We start from the raw sequence: 17,352 nt of genomic DNA, 5'->3' as shown, positions 1-17,352 counted from the left end.
GAGTGAAGCGCGTGACCGCGGCCTGTTGTGCTCCAGCAGCCCCGCGGCAGCAGCAGCAGCAAGCAGCGAGTGAGTGAGTGAGTGAAGGAGGTGGTCGCCGCACCGGCAAAGCTTGGCACACATCGGGAATCTCAGCAGGCGGGGGATGCCGAGCACAGCCATGAAGAAAAAGGTACGACCCAGCAGCTTGGGGGAAGGGAAGGGCAGGGAAGGGAGGTTAAAGCGGGGTTACCAGGACAACAGAATGAAGGTAGACACTTTATTATATGCAGGAAGGAACTGTAGATGCTGGTTAACACACCGAACATAGGCGCAAACAAGCTGGAGTAACTCAGCAGGACAGGCAGCATCTCTGGAGAGAAGGAATGGGCGACGTTTCGGGTCAAGACCCTTCAGACAGTTTCAAGAAGGGTCTCGAACCCATTCGTCGCCCATTCCTTCTCTCGGGAGATGCTGTCTGTTCCGCTGAGTTGTTCCAGTATTTTGCGACTATCTAGATACTTATTGTAACCTGAAACACTACTGGTTAAGAACTAGGATGTAGACAGTCTGAAGAAGAGTCTCGACCCGAAACGTCACTCATTCCTTCTCATTTCTTCTCTCCAGATATGGTGCCCGACCCACTGAGTTACTCCAGCATTTTGTGTCTATCTTCGGTGTAAACCAGCATCTACAGTTCCTTCCTACACAACAGAATGAAGGTAGTGGGCAACTCACTCCCTCTCCCCTCCCAGTGTCCGCTCACTTTCCATTTGTACGATAATATAGATATATAATTGACATTAAATTTCCTAAAACAATAAATTCGTTTGGGATAAATGAGGAAGTTCAGCAAGCGGGGGGGTGTTGAGTACAGCCATGAAGACTGTAGGTTTGTAATTGGTTAGGATGTAGAAGAGAAGGGAGGTTAAAGCAGTGTTACTTGGATACAAATTTATTTTTGTTTTGAGCCTGTATAAAAGTAATCATCTTTGCTTTGGGAAGTAATTGAGTTTTCTGTCAGAAGAAAATAGCAAGTTACACTTTATTAACAAATACTTTTGTTCTTGGGTTAATGTAATTAATATACCAATCCATCTGGTATAGTTTCTCTATTCTGTACCTCAAATCCCAGACTGCCAGAGAATTTGTTCTTTTCTGGGATTTTTAATGAATAATCTAGGTAGAGGTGCATGCAGATGTCTGGGGAGATTCCTCGCTCTCAGTGGTGAGGCACGGGGTAGATGATTGGACATTTGGAAAACTGGTAATAGACAAGCAGCTCAGCCCATGTTTCTGATTTAAAGCAGTTAGTCACTGTTGATGATGGGTCAAGGAAGCACTAGGAAGAGTCTTCAGTGTAATGACAGAATAATGTCAACTGTTCTATGCAGGTTATTTGGAACATGTAAAACAGTGAGCAGATGTTAAAAATAGATTTCACCGTTGTGTTTGTGCTTTTGTCACTATTGCCATTCCAGTCGGGTATCGCAAGAGTCAAGACAGTTTTGTCATGTGTCCTAAAATGGAACAATGCATCCAAGAGTTGGCAAATGTGGTCAGTGGTTGTGCAACTGAATCAGTCTTGGCCATGATCATTGAATTGAAGTCTGTGCTCCTGCTGACCTTGTTACTTCCTCCAAGATTTGTTCAATGGTGATATGACTCAAATGCGTGTGCTGTTCGGTATCATGTTATGCTCGTTAATTTTACCATTAAATTGCTGTTGTTTCACTAGGTGCTGTTGATGGGAAAGAGTGGGTCTGGTAAGACCAGCATGAGATCCATTATTTTTGCAAACTACATAGCCAGGGATACAAGACGACTTGCAGCTACAAGTAAGTACTATGCAAGACCAAATGTGACCATGATGTGTTTCAGTATGCAGTAGATATAAAATAAGTTATACCCCAGAAAATATAGATTGGTGTGGTATTTGACATAATCTGGGTTTGATATTTTTTACAACAGTAATGTAAAAACATGGTGCAAACGCCATTGAGTACTTGAAAGTAAGGAATGCCTTTTTCAGGCATGGTTAAGCCATGAAGCACTACATGTTAAGAGTATCTTAGATAATTGGTACATTGGTACCTCGTCGTAGAATCTGAAGTACATATTTATTCTCTTCACAGTTGACGTGGAACATTCGCATGTCCGATTTCTGGGAAACCTGGTCCTGAATCTATGGGACTGTGGTGGGTAGGTGTCATATTCCAGAATAATTTCTTCTGATCTTCCTGTTGTGGTATTTATGATGAATATGGGATCTGATTTATCTTTTCTGTGTTTTATTTTCCTCTTATTGTGAAAGTGCAAAACCATGCTCATTTATTTTTGTTTAGTCCTCACTCAATTAACGATTCATTTGGGATTGATTTTTAATTTTAATCTCCAATTATACTACATTCTGTAATATTGCATTCTGGCCAAAGTAGAAGCAAACCCTGGGTTACATAAGGTTCTGTTCCCGATAGCTTACTGTAAATTGGTTTTGCTGTAAATCAGAAACATTCATCTGTTTAGTAAACTATTATTTTGTTCATCATACACTCGCTGTAGTCCTTTACTTTCATCAAATGTTCACCCTACCACCACCATAATTAAACTAATGGAATATATATTGTATCCAGTCATTAATGAACATCATAAAATATTTTATTGTTACTATGTTGGAAATAACTTTAAATATATATCTGAAGAAGGGTCTCAACCCGAAATGTCACCTATTCCTTTGCTCCATAGATGCTGCCTCACCCGCTGAGTTTCCCTTGCATTTATGTCTACCTTAAATATATATGAGATAATTTTTATCAAATTGTATTTAAGTAAGTTAGGTCATCATCTGTAACCAAGGGGAGCCCCTGCATATTACTTTTTATGTACCAGTGCTTGCAAGGTATGATCTTTCTCCCTTTTTTGTACCACTTGACTGATATGGAATTATAGTGATAACAATTGGCATGAAAGTGTTGGCAAAATAATTGTGAGGTGCTTCTAATTATACAAGGTCTTGTAATCTGTCTAGATATTTGGAGGGCCCTTCAACTGGGTTTCCTGCATAGCTACAGTGCCCTCCATGATGTTTGGGACAAAGACTCATCATTTATTTGTTTGCCTCTGTACTCCACAATTTGAGATTTGTAATAGAAAAAAAATCACACATGGTTAAATTGCACAGTCAGATTTTATTAAAGGCCATTTTTATACATTTTGGTTTCACCATGTAGAAATTACAGCTGTGTTTATACATAGCCCCCCCCCCCCCCCCCCCCCCAATTTCAGGGCACCATAATGTTTGGGGCACATGGCTTCACAGGCGTTTGTAATTGCTCAGGTGTGTTTAATTGCCTCCAGGTATAAGAGCTCTCGGCACCTAGTTTTTCCTCCAGTCTTTCCATCACCTTTGGAAACCTTTATTGCAATTTATCAAATTGAGGACCAAAGGCGTGTCAATGAAAGTCAAAGGAGCCATTATGAGACTGAGAAACAAGAATAAAATTGTTAGAGACATCAGCCAAACCTTAGGTTTAGCAAAATCAACTATTTGGAACATCATTAAGAAGAAAGAGTGCACTGGTGAGCTGACTAATCGCAATGGGACTGCAGGCCAAGGAAGACCTCCACAGCTGATGACATATAGAGATTCTCTCTATAATAAAGAAAATTCCCCAAACACCTGTCCGGCAGATCAGAAACACTTCAGGAGTCGGGTGTGGATTTGTCAATGGTCACTCTTTATGAACAGAAATACAGAGGCTACACTGCACCACTGGTTATTGCATGCAAAGGATATGCAACAAAATACTAAACATGACAACTTTCATTTACATTACATTGCTGTGTCCCAAACATTATGGTGCCCTGAAATGGGGGGGGGGGGGGGGGGATTAGGTATAAACACTGCTGTAATTTCTACATGGTGAAACCAAAATGTATAAACATACCCTTTAATAAAATTTGGCAATGTGTACTTTAACCACATGGTTTTTTTTTTCTATCAAATTGTGGAGTACAGAGGTAAATAAATAAATGGTGGGTCTTTGTCCCAAACATTATGCAGGGCCCTGTACTTAGGAAGGGTGGATAAAGGAATTAATCTATTTTTTTTCTTGGGCTGTAACAGTGTCTGTTTTTTGGGCTAATCATCATGTTATTTAAATCCCAGCCAAGATACTTTCATGGAAAACTACTTTACAAGTCAACGGGACAACATATTCCGTAATGTGGAAGTTCTTATTTATGTCTTTGATGTGGAAAGTCGTGAATTGGAAAAAGATATGCACTACTACCAGTCGTGCCTGGAAGCAATTCTTCAAAACTCGCCTGATGCCAAAATATTTTGTCTTGTTCACAAGATGGATCTTGTGCAGGAGGATCAGCGTGACTTGGTAAGCTAGCTGGCTAGCTTTTAACATTTTGTTACAGTGGAACACTTTTGGAAATTAGGGTAATCTCAACACTGAGTAGCTCAAAAGCTAGCATCTTTGAACTTGGGTTTCAATTTTCTCATGGTTGTGTGTCCAATGTTTTTAGTGGGTGTGCTCTCATGGTACAATGTTCAGTAGCCCAATGCAATTAGGTTAGGGGGTGCTGTGAGTCGGCTGCCCTGCCAGCAGCGTGTTGTTTTTTTTTGTGTGTCCAAGTGTTTTGTTTTGGTGCGTCTCGGTGTGTCTTGTGTCGGGGGAAAAGGGGGAAACCGCTTTTGGTCGCCTCCTCGACAGAGAGGGACTTTTTCCATGTAGTTTTAAAAGTTATCCCGATGTTGTTGCTGATCTACAATTATGCTACGTTTAACTATTTAAAAAAAAAAAAAAAATCTAAAAAATACCCTGAATATATAGTATTGCACTTGATCTGGAAATATATTAAATGTTTTTTTGAATTCTTTCATGGTTATCTTTGGCTTTAAGAACAAAAAGAAAAGTTTATATGAAGAAAATGTAATGAAATAGCTCTAAACTGCTCAGTCATAGAGTGATATAATGTGGAAACAGGCCCTTCAGCCCAATTTACACCCACTCATTCTTAAATTTTTGTATTTGTAATCGGTAAATATATTTAAGTACAGACCTGTGGTTTTGTCATTCCAGATTCTAGGTGAGTACAATGATTATATAATTCTCTTGACACAGATGAGATTTAGAATGGAACAGTTCAGTTTACAATCCAATACAGATATAGCATCACCAACGGTGATGAAACAAACTACAGAGCGGAGGTGCAGAACCTGGCGGACTGGTGCTCGGGTAACAACTTGTCCCTAACCACCTCTAAGACCAAGGAGCTGATTATTAACTTCAGAAGGACACATAATGGGGACTACGCTCCAATCTCTATCAATGGTGACAGTGTGGAGAGAGTGTCCAGCTTTAGGTTTCTGGGCACACATATTTTGGAGGACCTCACATGGTCCACCAACACCGCTGTGCTGGTCGAGAAGGCACAGCAACGACTGTTCTTCCTGAGAACACTGAAAAAGACTGGTCTGCCCCAACAGCTACTGACAACCTTCTACCGCTGCACCACAGAGAGCATACTAACATATGGCATCTCTGTGTGATATCTCAGCTGCATGGAGGCGGAGAGGAGAGCTCTTCAGCGCGTTGGCCACAGAGCGCAGAAGATAATTGGGACACGGCTACCAGCCTTGGAGGGCATCTACTATACACGGTGCCTCAGGAAGGTTGTCAGCTTTCACAAAAGACTCCTCACATCCTTGTAATAGTCTGTTCGAACTTCTACCTTCCGGCAGACGTTACAAGGCCTTTTACACCCGCACCTCCACTCGGGAACAGCTTCATTCCCAGAGCTATAGCTGCTCTGAACCGGCCCTGCTGAGTGCCCCCCACCCCCTGAACTGTCTCCCTCGGATGGTCACGTTGCTCATCGACCCTGCACAGACCTATTTGCACTTTAAACTGTTTTACGGTTTTACTTTTTTTATAATTAGTGTTTCTCTGGGTATCTACATTTTAGTTGTTTAAGTTATGGCATTGGATGGAAGCTGCATACCAAATCTCGTTGCACCTATGTGCAATGACAATAAAATGTAGTATTATTATTATTATTATTATTATTAGTAGGGCTAATGGTTGACTTCTATATAAAGACTGCATTTTTTTCCTCGTTAATTTCTTTGAATATATTTTGTAGATTTTTAAGGAGCGTGAAGATGATCTGCGGCGCTTGTCCCGTCCTCTAGAGTGCACGTGCTTTCGGACCTCCATCTGGGATGAGACCTTGTACAAAGTAAGATTGTTTGAAGTGATGATAGCAGCTCTTGAGTGACAGGTTATGCAAAAACATGAATATGTGTGTTCTTTATAATTTTCATCTTCCATTTGTGCGTGATTCCCCCAGAGAATTTCTTGAAATTTAGGTCAATTTTATTTTATGCAATGAGATTTTCAAAGCCTTAGAAACAACAGCTGGTTCAGAGGTGATCTGATGGAGTTCCGTTAAAATTAAATTTAGCATAAATAGATTTTTATTACTCAACTTCCCATTATTATATTTATATCATGTGTGAGATAAATTGATTCAGTGAAAGGGAATTGAATATGCACATGGAATGGAAAATAATAAGTGTGCATAGATACAAGACCAATTGAGCAAAAGAGACTGTTACAAAGTCTGTGTAGGGCATAAAATTTGCAGCATGCCTCTTTGGAAAAAAGACTGACATTTTGACCTACTGGAAATATTGAATCATACTTGCATTAAGTGTTTAGTTCACATCTCTATAATAGTGAAACAACATTGGGTAGATGACCTCTTGTAAAATATCTTGGATGCATCCCCATATGTTTAGACGTCATTGTATTATGAAAATTTGCCAGTTATGTAACTGGAATCATGTTTATTTAATAAATAAACAAACAAATAAATAAATAAATAAATACTTGGCTGCTTGGAAGAAATCTAGGCATGAGAATTATGTTTCATTGAAGAGGAAGTGAAAGTTTGCATCAGAAAATTGTAATCTCCTGATAATACATTAAAAAAAAAAAATCAGACTAGCAATTAACCAGAGTGGTTCCATGTTTTGCCCCTGAGTTCCTGTCTAGGAAGAGAAATTATCTTTGGCTTGATCTCCTGTGGAAATGCACCTATGTGGAAGGCTGTTGGGATTAGGTTTGGCATATGCTGGTGACAGTTATCCTGCCAATTTCAGCATCTTCTGAAACAGCGCCAGTTTGGATAACACTCTTAAAATGGGCCTTTCATAACTGCATAGCTTCATCCAAAAAATATATTCTTATGTTTGAAGTTTCTGTTCTAGCAGGAAGGTAAATAAGTTTTAATTGTATACTGTTAAAATTTCTTTTGGTGAATGTAATATTTTACAAATGCTTTTCTGATGTTTCTATAAATCTTCCTTTGCTATTTTCAATACTTTTGAGATTTGCTTCTCTTAGGCATGGTCAAGCATTGTGTACCAACTGATCCCTAATGTACAACAACTGGAAACCAACCTGAGGAACTTTGCTCAGATTATTGAAGCTGATGAGGTACTACTGTTTGAAAGGGCTACATTCCTAGTAAGTGCAATCAATTTATTTTCTTGTGATGGTGATTTATGCTTGTCTTATAGATTTTGGAAATTGCAGGTGCCCTAGGTGTTCAAGAGTTGCCATTAAATACATGCGAAGTGTCAGAAGACTGGCAGGAAATGCCTGGGAACTATAGGCCAGTGAACCTAACATCTGTGGTCAGAAAGTTAGTAGAGAGTATTCTTTGGGACATTCATGCATTTAGGTGGACAAAGGCTGATCGGGGTTAGTCAACAGTGTTTTGTACGTGGGAGGTCGTGTCTCACGAATCAGAATTTTTTTGAAGATGTGACCAAAAAGATGGTTGAGGGCAGCGGTGCAGATGTATATGTATAGATTTCAGCAAAATATTTGACAAGGTTCTGCATGGTAAACCTGCTTTGTTGATTTGCATAGCAAATCACATGTGATCCAAGGAAAGATAGCTGAATGCATAGGAAAATTTGTTTCTTGGAAGGAAACGGTGATGATGGAAGTGTTTTTCGGACTGGAGTCATGGGACTAGTGGAGTGCCTCATCGTTTGGTGCTGTTTTTCATCCATATCAAAAATTTGGATGAGAACATACAAGGCACGATGAGCAAGTTTGCAGGATATATGAAAGTGGGTGGTGTTGTAGATGGTGAAGATGGTTGTCAAAAATTGCAGCAGGATCTAAATTGGTTGGGTCGAGGAATGGTTGATAGAATTTAATACAGAGAAATGTTAGGTGTCGCACTTTGGATAGTCTAACAAGGGCAGAACCTACACAGTGAATGGTAGGGCTCTGGCGAGTGGTATGACAGGGAGATCTTGGAGTGCTGGAGCATAGTTTCTTGAAAATGGCATCACAGGTAGGGTGGTCAGAAATGCTTTTGGCACACTGGTCTTCAGTCAGAGTATAGAAGTTGGGTGGTCATGTTACAGCTGCATAAGATTGGCGAGGCCACATTTAGAGTATTGTGTTCACTTTTGATCACAGTTATAGGAAAGATGGTGTCGAGCTGGAAAGTGTGCTGAGGAGATTTACAAGAATGTTGCCAGGACTCAAGGGCCTGAGCTATAAGGAGAGGTTGAGCAGACTATGACTTTATTCCTTGGAGCGCAGGACTTGTAGGAGCACTTATAGAGGTGTACAAAATTATGAGAGGAACATATTGGGTAAATGTTTTTTTGCCCAGAGTAGAAAAAGCAACAACTGGAGAACATGGGTTTAAGCTGAGGTGTACGATTTAATAGGATCCCTCCAACAAGCAATCAAATCATTATCAAACTCTGCAGAAAAAAGCAGCAATTGGATTTGGATCAAAAGGAGAGACAACAATTGGGCTGCAAGATGAAGACGGGAGGGTATGGAAATGGGGGTGTTACAGAGACGCCAGGTATCACCGTTGAGCCCTCTGGAGATGTTGTGGGCTTATCAATGAAACGTCAAAGAAGGAGGGTGCCCACCTGATGACCCCGATGATGTACCTACCCTACCTTTCACCACTCCAATCCCACTGCAAATAGCAAGAGTGACGACTTATTACAGGGATTGAAACATCAAGTCCTATTAGCTCTACTACTGAGGGGTAACATTTTACACAAAGTGTGGTGGGTATATGGTGCGTAGACAAAAATGCTGGAGAAACTCAGTGGGTGAGGCAGCATCTATGGAGGGAAGGAATAGGTGACGTTTTGGGTCGAGACCCTTCTTCAGATATATGGGGTGGGCTGCGAGGAGGTAGGGTTATTGGCCAAGTGGCAGATGGGACGTGTACATGGGGCCTATTGGTCGGTGTGATGAGTTGGGCCAAAGAGCTTTTTTTCATGCTGTATGGCTCTATCCACATGGGATGGTTGCTACTTGACATCCTGCCTAGGTGATTATTCTAAAGATGAGAGCCTAATTGAAAAGTTTCTGTGGGCCACTTTCTTGACTATGAAAAGCAGCTGAAGTTGGATTTGAGCTGATTTAGTCCAATATTTTGATTTAAATCTTTTTATTTGAATTTCACAGCAATTTGCATACATACAATAACAGACAGTGACAGTCAAGGCATAATTGTGCAACAGTATGTAAGCGACCCTCAAAGCCCTTACCCTAACCCACCTTCAACCCACCCGAATCGGGTTGGAACCAAACGGGGACAAACAACACTCACATACATACACAGCCACATAAATATGGTAAGATAAACGAAACAAAAAGTACTAAAAAAAAAAAAAAAAAGGCGGTCACTAATAACAGTAAATAAGTAAGTAATTAAATAAATAATGTGTGGGGAGGGGGGGGGGGTTAAGGGGAGAGCAGCTGCAGTAGAGCAGAACAATGGTGGAGAGCACTCAGTCCTCTTACGAGTCTGGGGACAAGTTGAGAGAGTTAACAAGTTCCAAGAAAGGGTTCCATGTATCTAGGAATGTCTTGGTAGAGCCTTTGAGAGAGAACCTAAGTTTTTCATGCTTTAAATTGTAAAGCACTTCCTTAATCCAGCGGGTGTGTGTCGGGGGACAGGTGAGCCTCCAGTTAAGCAAGATCAGTCTCCGGGCTAACAAGGTTGTAAAAGCTAGAACCCGTTTCACCGCAACAGAGAGGTTGGTGTTGGGAGGGGTACTGAAAATGGCTGACAGTGGGTTTTGAGGAATAGTCTGGCCATAGGCTCTGCTTATCAAGTCGAAAGCACTCCTCCAAAAGGCTGCTAGCTTAGGGCAAGACCAAAACATATGGCTATGGTTGGCAGGAGATTGATTACATCTGTTGCAGGTGTCCCTAACAGTGGGGTAAATTCTAGATAATCTTGCATTTGTGTAGTGGACTTTGTGAAGGACTTTGCATTGGATTAGGCCATGACGGGCACATATGGAGGAAGAATGGGTCAAGTCCAAGGCAGAGTCCCATTGCTGGTCTGTTAGTTTCGTATTCAGCTCACCCTCCCATGCAGCTTTTAATGAGGTATGAGGTTTCAATATAACCGACCCTAACAAGTTATACAAAACGGAGATGCATTTCTTCCGGTTGGGATCTAGAGCTAAGATGGTATCGGTCAGGGTTTCAGGGGGGCGATTTGGGAAATGGGGGAATGTCTTCTTCACAAAATCCCTAATCTGGAAAAAACGAAAAAGGTGGGAGTTTGGGAGGCTATAGTTGGACGAGAGCTCCGCAAAAGACGAAAAGATGCCATCCTTGTATAGGGTTTTGATACTACTGATATCGTTGCTATGCCAGGTTTTGAATGCGTGGTCTGTACTTGAAGGTTTAAAGATGTGGTTTTTAAGCAGTGGGGTCAAGATGGAAGGGCCTTGTAAACTAAAGTTTTTCATGAGTTGACCCCATATCTTGAGCGAGAGGGACGCAATTGGGCCTGCACCCACAGATGTTATAGGAAGGGGGAGTTGGGAGCATAGGACAGACCGCAACGGGAGATGTGAACTCGCCTTTTCCATGTGTACCCAGGTCGGTAGGTGGTCGCAATCATCATTCATCCAGTACAGGAGTTTTTGCAAGTTAGCTGCCCAATAGTATCGCCTAAAGTCAGGAAGTGCCAAACCGCCGTCACTCTTAGGAGACTGCAGTATCGCCTTTTGGATTCTAGCCGGTTTGCTACCCCATAAAAAATTAGATATTTAGTCCAGTATTTTGAATATTTAGCCCAGCAACCCAAATGCTTAAATTCATTTGCATTTCAGTAAAATTACTTTTTATTCCTGTGTGTGCGATGCATAACTGTTAACTTGCTTTCCCTTCGGGCACTTGTAGTGATGATTCAATTGAAACTCTGTTTAGGTCAGTAAAATATTTTTCCCCTAACTGACTGCCCTACTTGTGCAAACGGGTCCTGATTTTAATTTTGATTATTTAAAGCAATGTCAATGTCTAAATGATCTATATCAAAGCACAATTCATGAATATGTATGGTCAATTAGATTAAAATGGGTTTGCTGTTAAATGATTCCTGCGTTTGGATGGTATTGTTCACTAGGATTAGCATTTCTGAAGAATGTGCGCCTTTGTTGTGAGATTAGCATGGAGATTGCTGCATTCTCAAAATAGAATTTTTGTCGGAGCTTCTGTATTTTCAATGAATACTGTCTGCAATTACTATTTTTGGGTCTGGAAGTTTCAGCAGGTGTTTAACTTGAGCTACAGAAAGATAATGATTACACTTGGATTATGAGTTGAGATGACTTGAGGTACTTGTGTAAACTCATTATTTTGGGAAGAAATCTGTTTAATTTGTGTTTCTGCCAGAACTGCATGTACAGTGTACAATGTGAGACATAACAAGGGACAGTCAGAATAGAAATTGGTTAAGCTATCTCAACAATTTTTACGAATGGATTGTTGACTCTGGCCACGTCATGATTTGTTCCACATACGTATTTTCCCTACAGGTCCCTTTTAGATGTTTCCCATCTCGCCTTAAACCTATGCTCTCCAGTTTTTTACTACCCTATCCTGGGGAAAATACTGTGGCTGTTCACCGTATCTATGTCCTTGTGCTTTTTCCTATCTCTAAGGCTCCAGGGAAAAAAAGGTCCAGCTTATCTAGCCTCCTTATGCGAAGCCTTTGGGCCTCTTAACATCCTCATTTATTTTGCATCCCTTCCAATATATTGACGTCCATCCTAGGCAATGCAACCAGAATTGTACACCACATTCGAAAAGTGGGCGTACCAACAAATTATACAGCTTTAATATGACGTTCCAACTGATTGAAGACGAGCATGCCAAACCTTGTCATCTTCACCTTGTCCTTATCTTCATGGAACTACGTACCTGCACCTCTAGACCTCTCTGCTCTTTAACTATCTAGGACCCTAAGATTTCCTGTACGTCTTTCCCTGGTGTGTCCGACAATGCAAAATGCAATATCTCGCATGTATTAAACAATTCCTGCCATTCATTGGTCCATTGGACAAATTGATTAAAATACTGTTATAATCTTTCTCACCATCCATTATCCAACAAATGTTAGTGTCATATACAAACTTCATAACCATGACGCTTGCATTTACATACCAATCATTAATATAAACAACGAGCAACAGTGGACCCAGCACTGATCCTTGGGTTACATCACGTTGCAAGCATCCAGCCTGAAAAGCAACCCAACACCACAAGATAGACACAAAGCTGGAGTAACTCAGCGGGACAGGAAGCATCTTTGGAGAAAAGGAAAAGGGACCTATTGGGAGAACATTTCCAGAGGATGGCAGGTATGTGGAACAAGTCAAGACGTGGCTAGAGTGAACAATCCCTTCTCAAAAAAATTTGAGTTAACACAATACCACAACCCTGTTTCCTACCTTCAAACTGTTGATATAGTTGACACAATGATTTTTCAATCGAATATTTTAAAATAAAACCTCTTTGTCCTTTGACAGTGAATGTTTCTTAGTGACTTATTTTCTCATTTTTCAGGTGATTTCTCACTATCAATGTAAAGAACAGAGGGATGCACATAGATTTGAAAAAATCAGCAACATTATTAAGCAATTCAAACTAAGCTGCAGGTAAATATTTAAGGAACTAAATGTTTATGCTTATCAAAATGAGAGCATGTGCAAGAAAAAACAGTTTGCTTCAGTTGGGAACATTCTTCAATAAGGTGTGTCTTTGGTGCGGTAAACCTCAGAAACCTGCTCTGCCACATTATGTCAGATTTCTAACCCCATTGGTAATAGTTTTGTTGTTGTCAGCATCTGCCAGATTAACTTTAGGAATCTCCCAATTTATGCTTTTTGAAATTTAAGATATTTGTAAGATATATGATTTAACTATGGTGTTACCATAAAGCTGGTCTAGTTTGTATTTGGAACTGACTGTCAGACATTGCTTCTTTTGGACTTTGTTGAGGATTCTACTGACACAAAAATTGGTAAACTTTATAGTTATTATTGGTTTTGCACAATTGAATGTTTTTCCTATTGCTCTCTCTATAGTAAACTGGCAGCGTCTTTCCAAAGTATGGAAGTTAGGAACTCCAATTTTGCAGCATTTATTGATGTCTTCACATCCAACACATATGTGATGGTAATCATGTCAGATCCATCCATACGTAAGTAACCAGAACTCTTTCTCCATTTATAATATTATGCTGATAATTTAGTCCTTTGATATTTAGTGAACATTTTGACGTTACTATCTACTATTCAGATCTAAATGATGTGACACCAAGGCAATAAATGTTTACTATGAATATTTTTGCTGATACCCAGGTTTACTTGCCACGTATTTCATCACTGAGATAATTAAATCAAGTTTTTAATGTCATAAATTGATATTCTTGAAGTGGAACTGGCAAATTTTAGTGATGGTATCAGAAGAATGGAGTGAAATTAAATGACTACGAAAAAGGGAGATTTAGCTTCATGGTAGAGAGGTTTTATTGTCCTGAGGTTCTATGGATAGTTTTGTATTGGTTACCAAAAGAGCAGGGGTAAAGGTGCAACTTCCAAAAGGGTATAAATGTTGGCATCTCATTTATTTAAAATGGGCTAATATGTGGATAACTGGGCAGCACAATAGCACTACTGGTACAGTTGCTGCCTGGATTCGATCCTGACCTCGGATGCTATCTGTGCGGAGTTTGCATGTTCACCTTGCGACTGCAGGGGTTTACTTCAGGTGCTCTAGCTTCCTCTCCATCCCAAGGATGTGCAAATTTGTAGGTTAATTTACTGAATTGTAAATAGACACTGTAAATTGCCCCTAGTGCATAGAGAGTAGATGAGAAAGTGGTGTAATATAGAGCTAGTGTGAATGCATGATCGAAGGTCAGAGGGGACTCGGGTAAGCCGAAGAACACTATTCCATGTTTATCTCTATTCTAAATTTAATCCGCTAATATTGAAACAGTAATTTTTTTTTTTTTTATGCCTTCATGCTCACGATGTGCTTATCATTCTAATCTAAATTTAATCCACTAATATTAAACATTAAAAACAAGAAGTTAATTTTTTTTTTATTTTTTTTAATGTCCTGTCAGTGTACTCACGAAATGCATTTAGCATCTCCCTTGAAGAGCGACATAGCAAACGATTTGAATAAAAAAAATAATTATTCTTAGTCACCGAGGTCATGACCCCGCCATGATCTTTCCCCTTTTTCACCTGTAACGGATGGTAGGAGGGTAAAAGTCCTCAAAGTTGGCGATGCTGAAAAACTTGCTTTACAATGGCACGGTGAAAAAGTTAATTGCTTTGGTCGGACCAATACCATACTGTTGCAGTTGGTACTCGAAAGCGGTAGAAGTTCACTATGGACTTCTTGCTTTTGAAGCTGAGAAAATTGTGCATAAGAGTAGTTCAAAATTATTGCTGCAATAATCCATCAATTCTTTATGGGACGAGCATTATTAATGGGACAAATGTATCTTTCATGAGGGCCAATCACCGTTGTATCACAAAAATGCTCTTGCTTTTGAAGCTGAGAAAACTCAGCGGGTGCAGCAGCAATAATCCATGGAGCGAAGGACGAATAGGTGGGACAAATGTATCTTTTGGGGCCACAACCCTTCTTCAGAAACCCTTCATCTTTCATGAACCTATTTCAAAACCCTTCTTCAGAAACTATAGAATGAACTTTTCATTTCTTGATATCTTGCCTTTTTTATATCTTTTTTATTTTGGTGGGCACATTCCATCTCTATGTTTTTTACATCTACATATTTCCTTTCTTGTTTATATATTCATGATATAGTTTAATGATTTTATGAGTACCTACCTTTTCTCTTTCTGTCACTTTACAAATGTTGTTCTCAAAATGATTGATAGTGGGTAGAAATAGTCTTGGGTAATAAAGCCCTCCCTGTTTCCATTGGGAATTGCTGTGATAGCAAGACTGAAATTGGGAGTGTGCTGATTTGGGACCAAAGAAGGACATGGCCTCTTCCTGCTTTCACTTCTGCTTCTGATTTCAATGATTGCATGTTTCTCAAGTCAGTTTGGTGTGTTTATTGTCATGTGCACAAGTCTGGTGAGATACAAGTATACTGAAAATCTTGCTTGTACACCAAAACAAGCACATAGACGGAGATAACACATAAAAACAAATTATACACTATATCCATAAGGTATACAAATTCTGCAAAACAGTAAAAAAAAAAAGACTGCAGGAAGTGGATTTATTTATTTTAGTGGATTTTTTTGGGGGACGGTTTCTCATTTTGAATTAATTCTGCTTTTTCCTAAACCCCTTTAGCTTCAGCAGCTACACTCATCAATATTCGTAATGCCCGGAAACACTTTGAGAAGCTGGAGAGAGTTGATGGTCCTAAACACAGCCTTTTGGTTCGTTGAATGGGCGGCTTTATTATGGACAAGATATCAAATGGGTGTACGACAACTTGATATTTCCTGATATAATTCTTTATATCGTGTCTGTTTTTGAGTAATTTGCTGCAGTTGTCACATTTTTTGTGACCTTGAACACCTTGCCATGTAATTTGTCTTGTTTCCTGAATGCAACAGTCCCTGTTCATTCCAGACACTGCTTCAATACTCTCACATGATACAGCGTCACCTGGTCCCATCTTATTGACACTTCAGGCAGGATCGGCAACTTTTTGAAAAGTGCTCTGGGGTTTATATAATTTCAAAATCTGTCTTTCAATTCTGCATGCAAAATATGCCTTGTCTTTTTCTTTCAGACCTGACAATCTAACCAATGCTCTTTTCTTTACCCCTCCAAAATGAAGTTAAGCACATTAGATGTATATATGATGAAAACTCCCATGTTAAAGGAAGTGATATCAATTTATTAAGGAGATATGAAGATAATCAATTCAGTGGTATTCATAGAATGTAAGTGCTGAAACAAATAGCATAATTACTTTCTCCAATTCACATTTTCAAAAAGGTTTGTGATTTTGTAAAATGTCATTCATTTTGTTTGCACTGTTTCTTTTATGTCTTTTGTGTTGTAGTTATTGTGAAAATTCAACTGTGGTCTGTTTGTTGAATCATTGGATTCTCTGTATTCCCACAGTTATTTTATGCTGGTTTGGGATGAGCTGATGAACTTTCCTCTTTTTTTTCCCCCTCTTCAAGGACAGATATAATTGAAAATATTGCCAATCTAACTGGGCTGCACTTGCGCAGTCCCCAGCATTCAATGTAATGGCATCAATTCCCTGCCCTTTCCTGTTTTTTTTTTTTTAATAGGTATTTAATAAAATCTATTTCACAAGTCAGTGGTGTGTGAACTATTTTATAATTACTTGGCAGTGTTCGTATTGTCAGTTGCTTTTCCTAAAGTTTGTTACTGACTTGTCATGCTTTCTTTTTGTAAGTGGCTTTGGTATGTTTTGCTGCAGATTGTTTAAACATTAGGAGATTATTCGACTTGTGTGCATCAGACAGTTTGCTTGTAATTGCCTCGGGGATTTTTTCAGTTGCATGTGCCTCTAGTATCTGGTGGAATCCATTTCATTCTTTCTCATCCACTACAGCTTAACTGAAGACATAAAACACAAACTATATTTGAACTACTTCATCAAGAGTGAATGAGTGAAAATTTTGCACAGAATTTTGTTGCTTGTTACTCAATGTTATTTGAAAAAAGAATCTAGATTTGTAAAAATGCTATTTTGGGGCAGTCTTTAACATTTCTGTGAAAATGGGGAGAGTGGAAAATTTTAAAAGATGCATAAACTTCTCAAAATATTTCCCACCATCAAATACTTACATTTCTAAATAGAATATTAATATTCTATGCACTGAGAATATTCTTTATGGGGTCAAATTTCCTCAAGTTTCTGTGGTGTTACTTTTGAGTAACATGTAGGGACTTTCAAGGTATGTTCAGAGGTAATTTATATGCTTTACTTATTCTTTAACAATATTCACTGACAATG

The 17,352-nt window shown here is 39.4% G+C and overlaps 1 protein-coding gene across 2 annotated transcripts; it reads left to right on the top strand.

Annotated features, from left to right (window-relative positions):
• The first annotated feature begins 11 nt into the window (after positions 1 to 11).
• rraga (Ras-related GTP binding A) lies at positions 12 to 16,689 on the top strand. 2 transcript variants are annotated; one of them, XM_055643828.1, is made up of 10 exons: positions 28 to 172; positions 607 to 701; positions 1,718 to 1,817; positions 2,115 to 2,181; positions 4,148 to 4,370; positions 6,136 to 6,231; positions 7,401 to 7,523; positions 12,918 to 13,009; positions 13,439 to 13,554; positions 15,699 to 16,689. In XM_055643828.1, exons 2-10 carry the CDS (start codon positions 696 to 698, stop codon positions 15,794 to 15,796), a joined length of 921 nt encoding a protein of 306 aa, XP_055499803.1. In that variant the 5' UTR covers positions 28 to 172; positions 607 to 695; the 3' UTR covers positions 15,797 to 16,689. The 2 variants fall into 2 exon arrangements, with proteins under 2 accessions (XP_055499801.1, XP_055499803.1); XM_055643826.1 differs by lacking the exon at positions 607 to 701 and having other exon boundaries at positions 12 to 172.
• Positions 16,690 to 17,352: the final 663 nt, after the last annotated feature.

The sequence above is a fragment of the Leucoraja erinacea genome, chromosome 12 (assembly GCF_028641065.1).
Source record: "Leucoraja erinacea ecotype New England chromosome 12, Leri_hhj_1, whole genome shotgun sequence".
NCBI classification, from domain to species: domain Eukaryota; kingdom Metazoa; phylum Chordata; class Chondrichthyes; order Rajiformes; family Rajidae; genus Leucoraja; species Leucoraja erinaceus.
The sequence above is the reverse complement of the archived record's forward strand: the minus strand, read 5'-3'. Positions and strand labels throughout refer to the sequence as shown.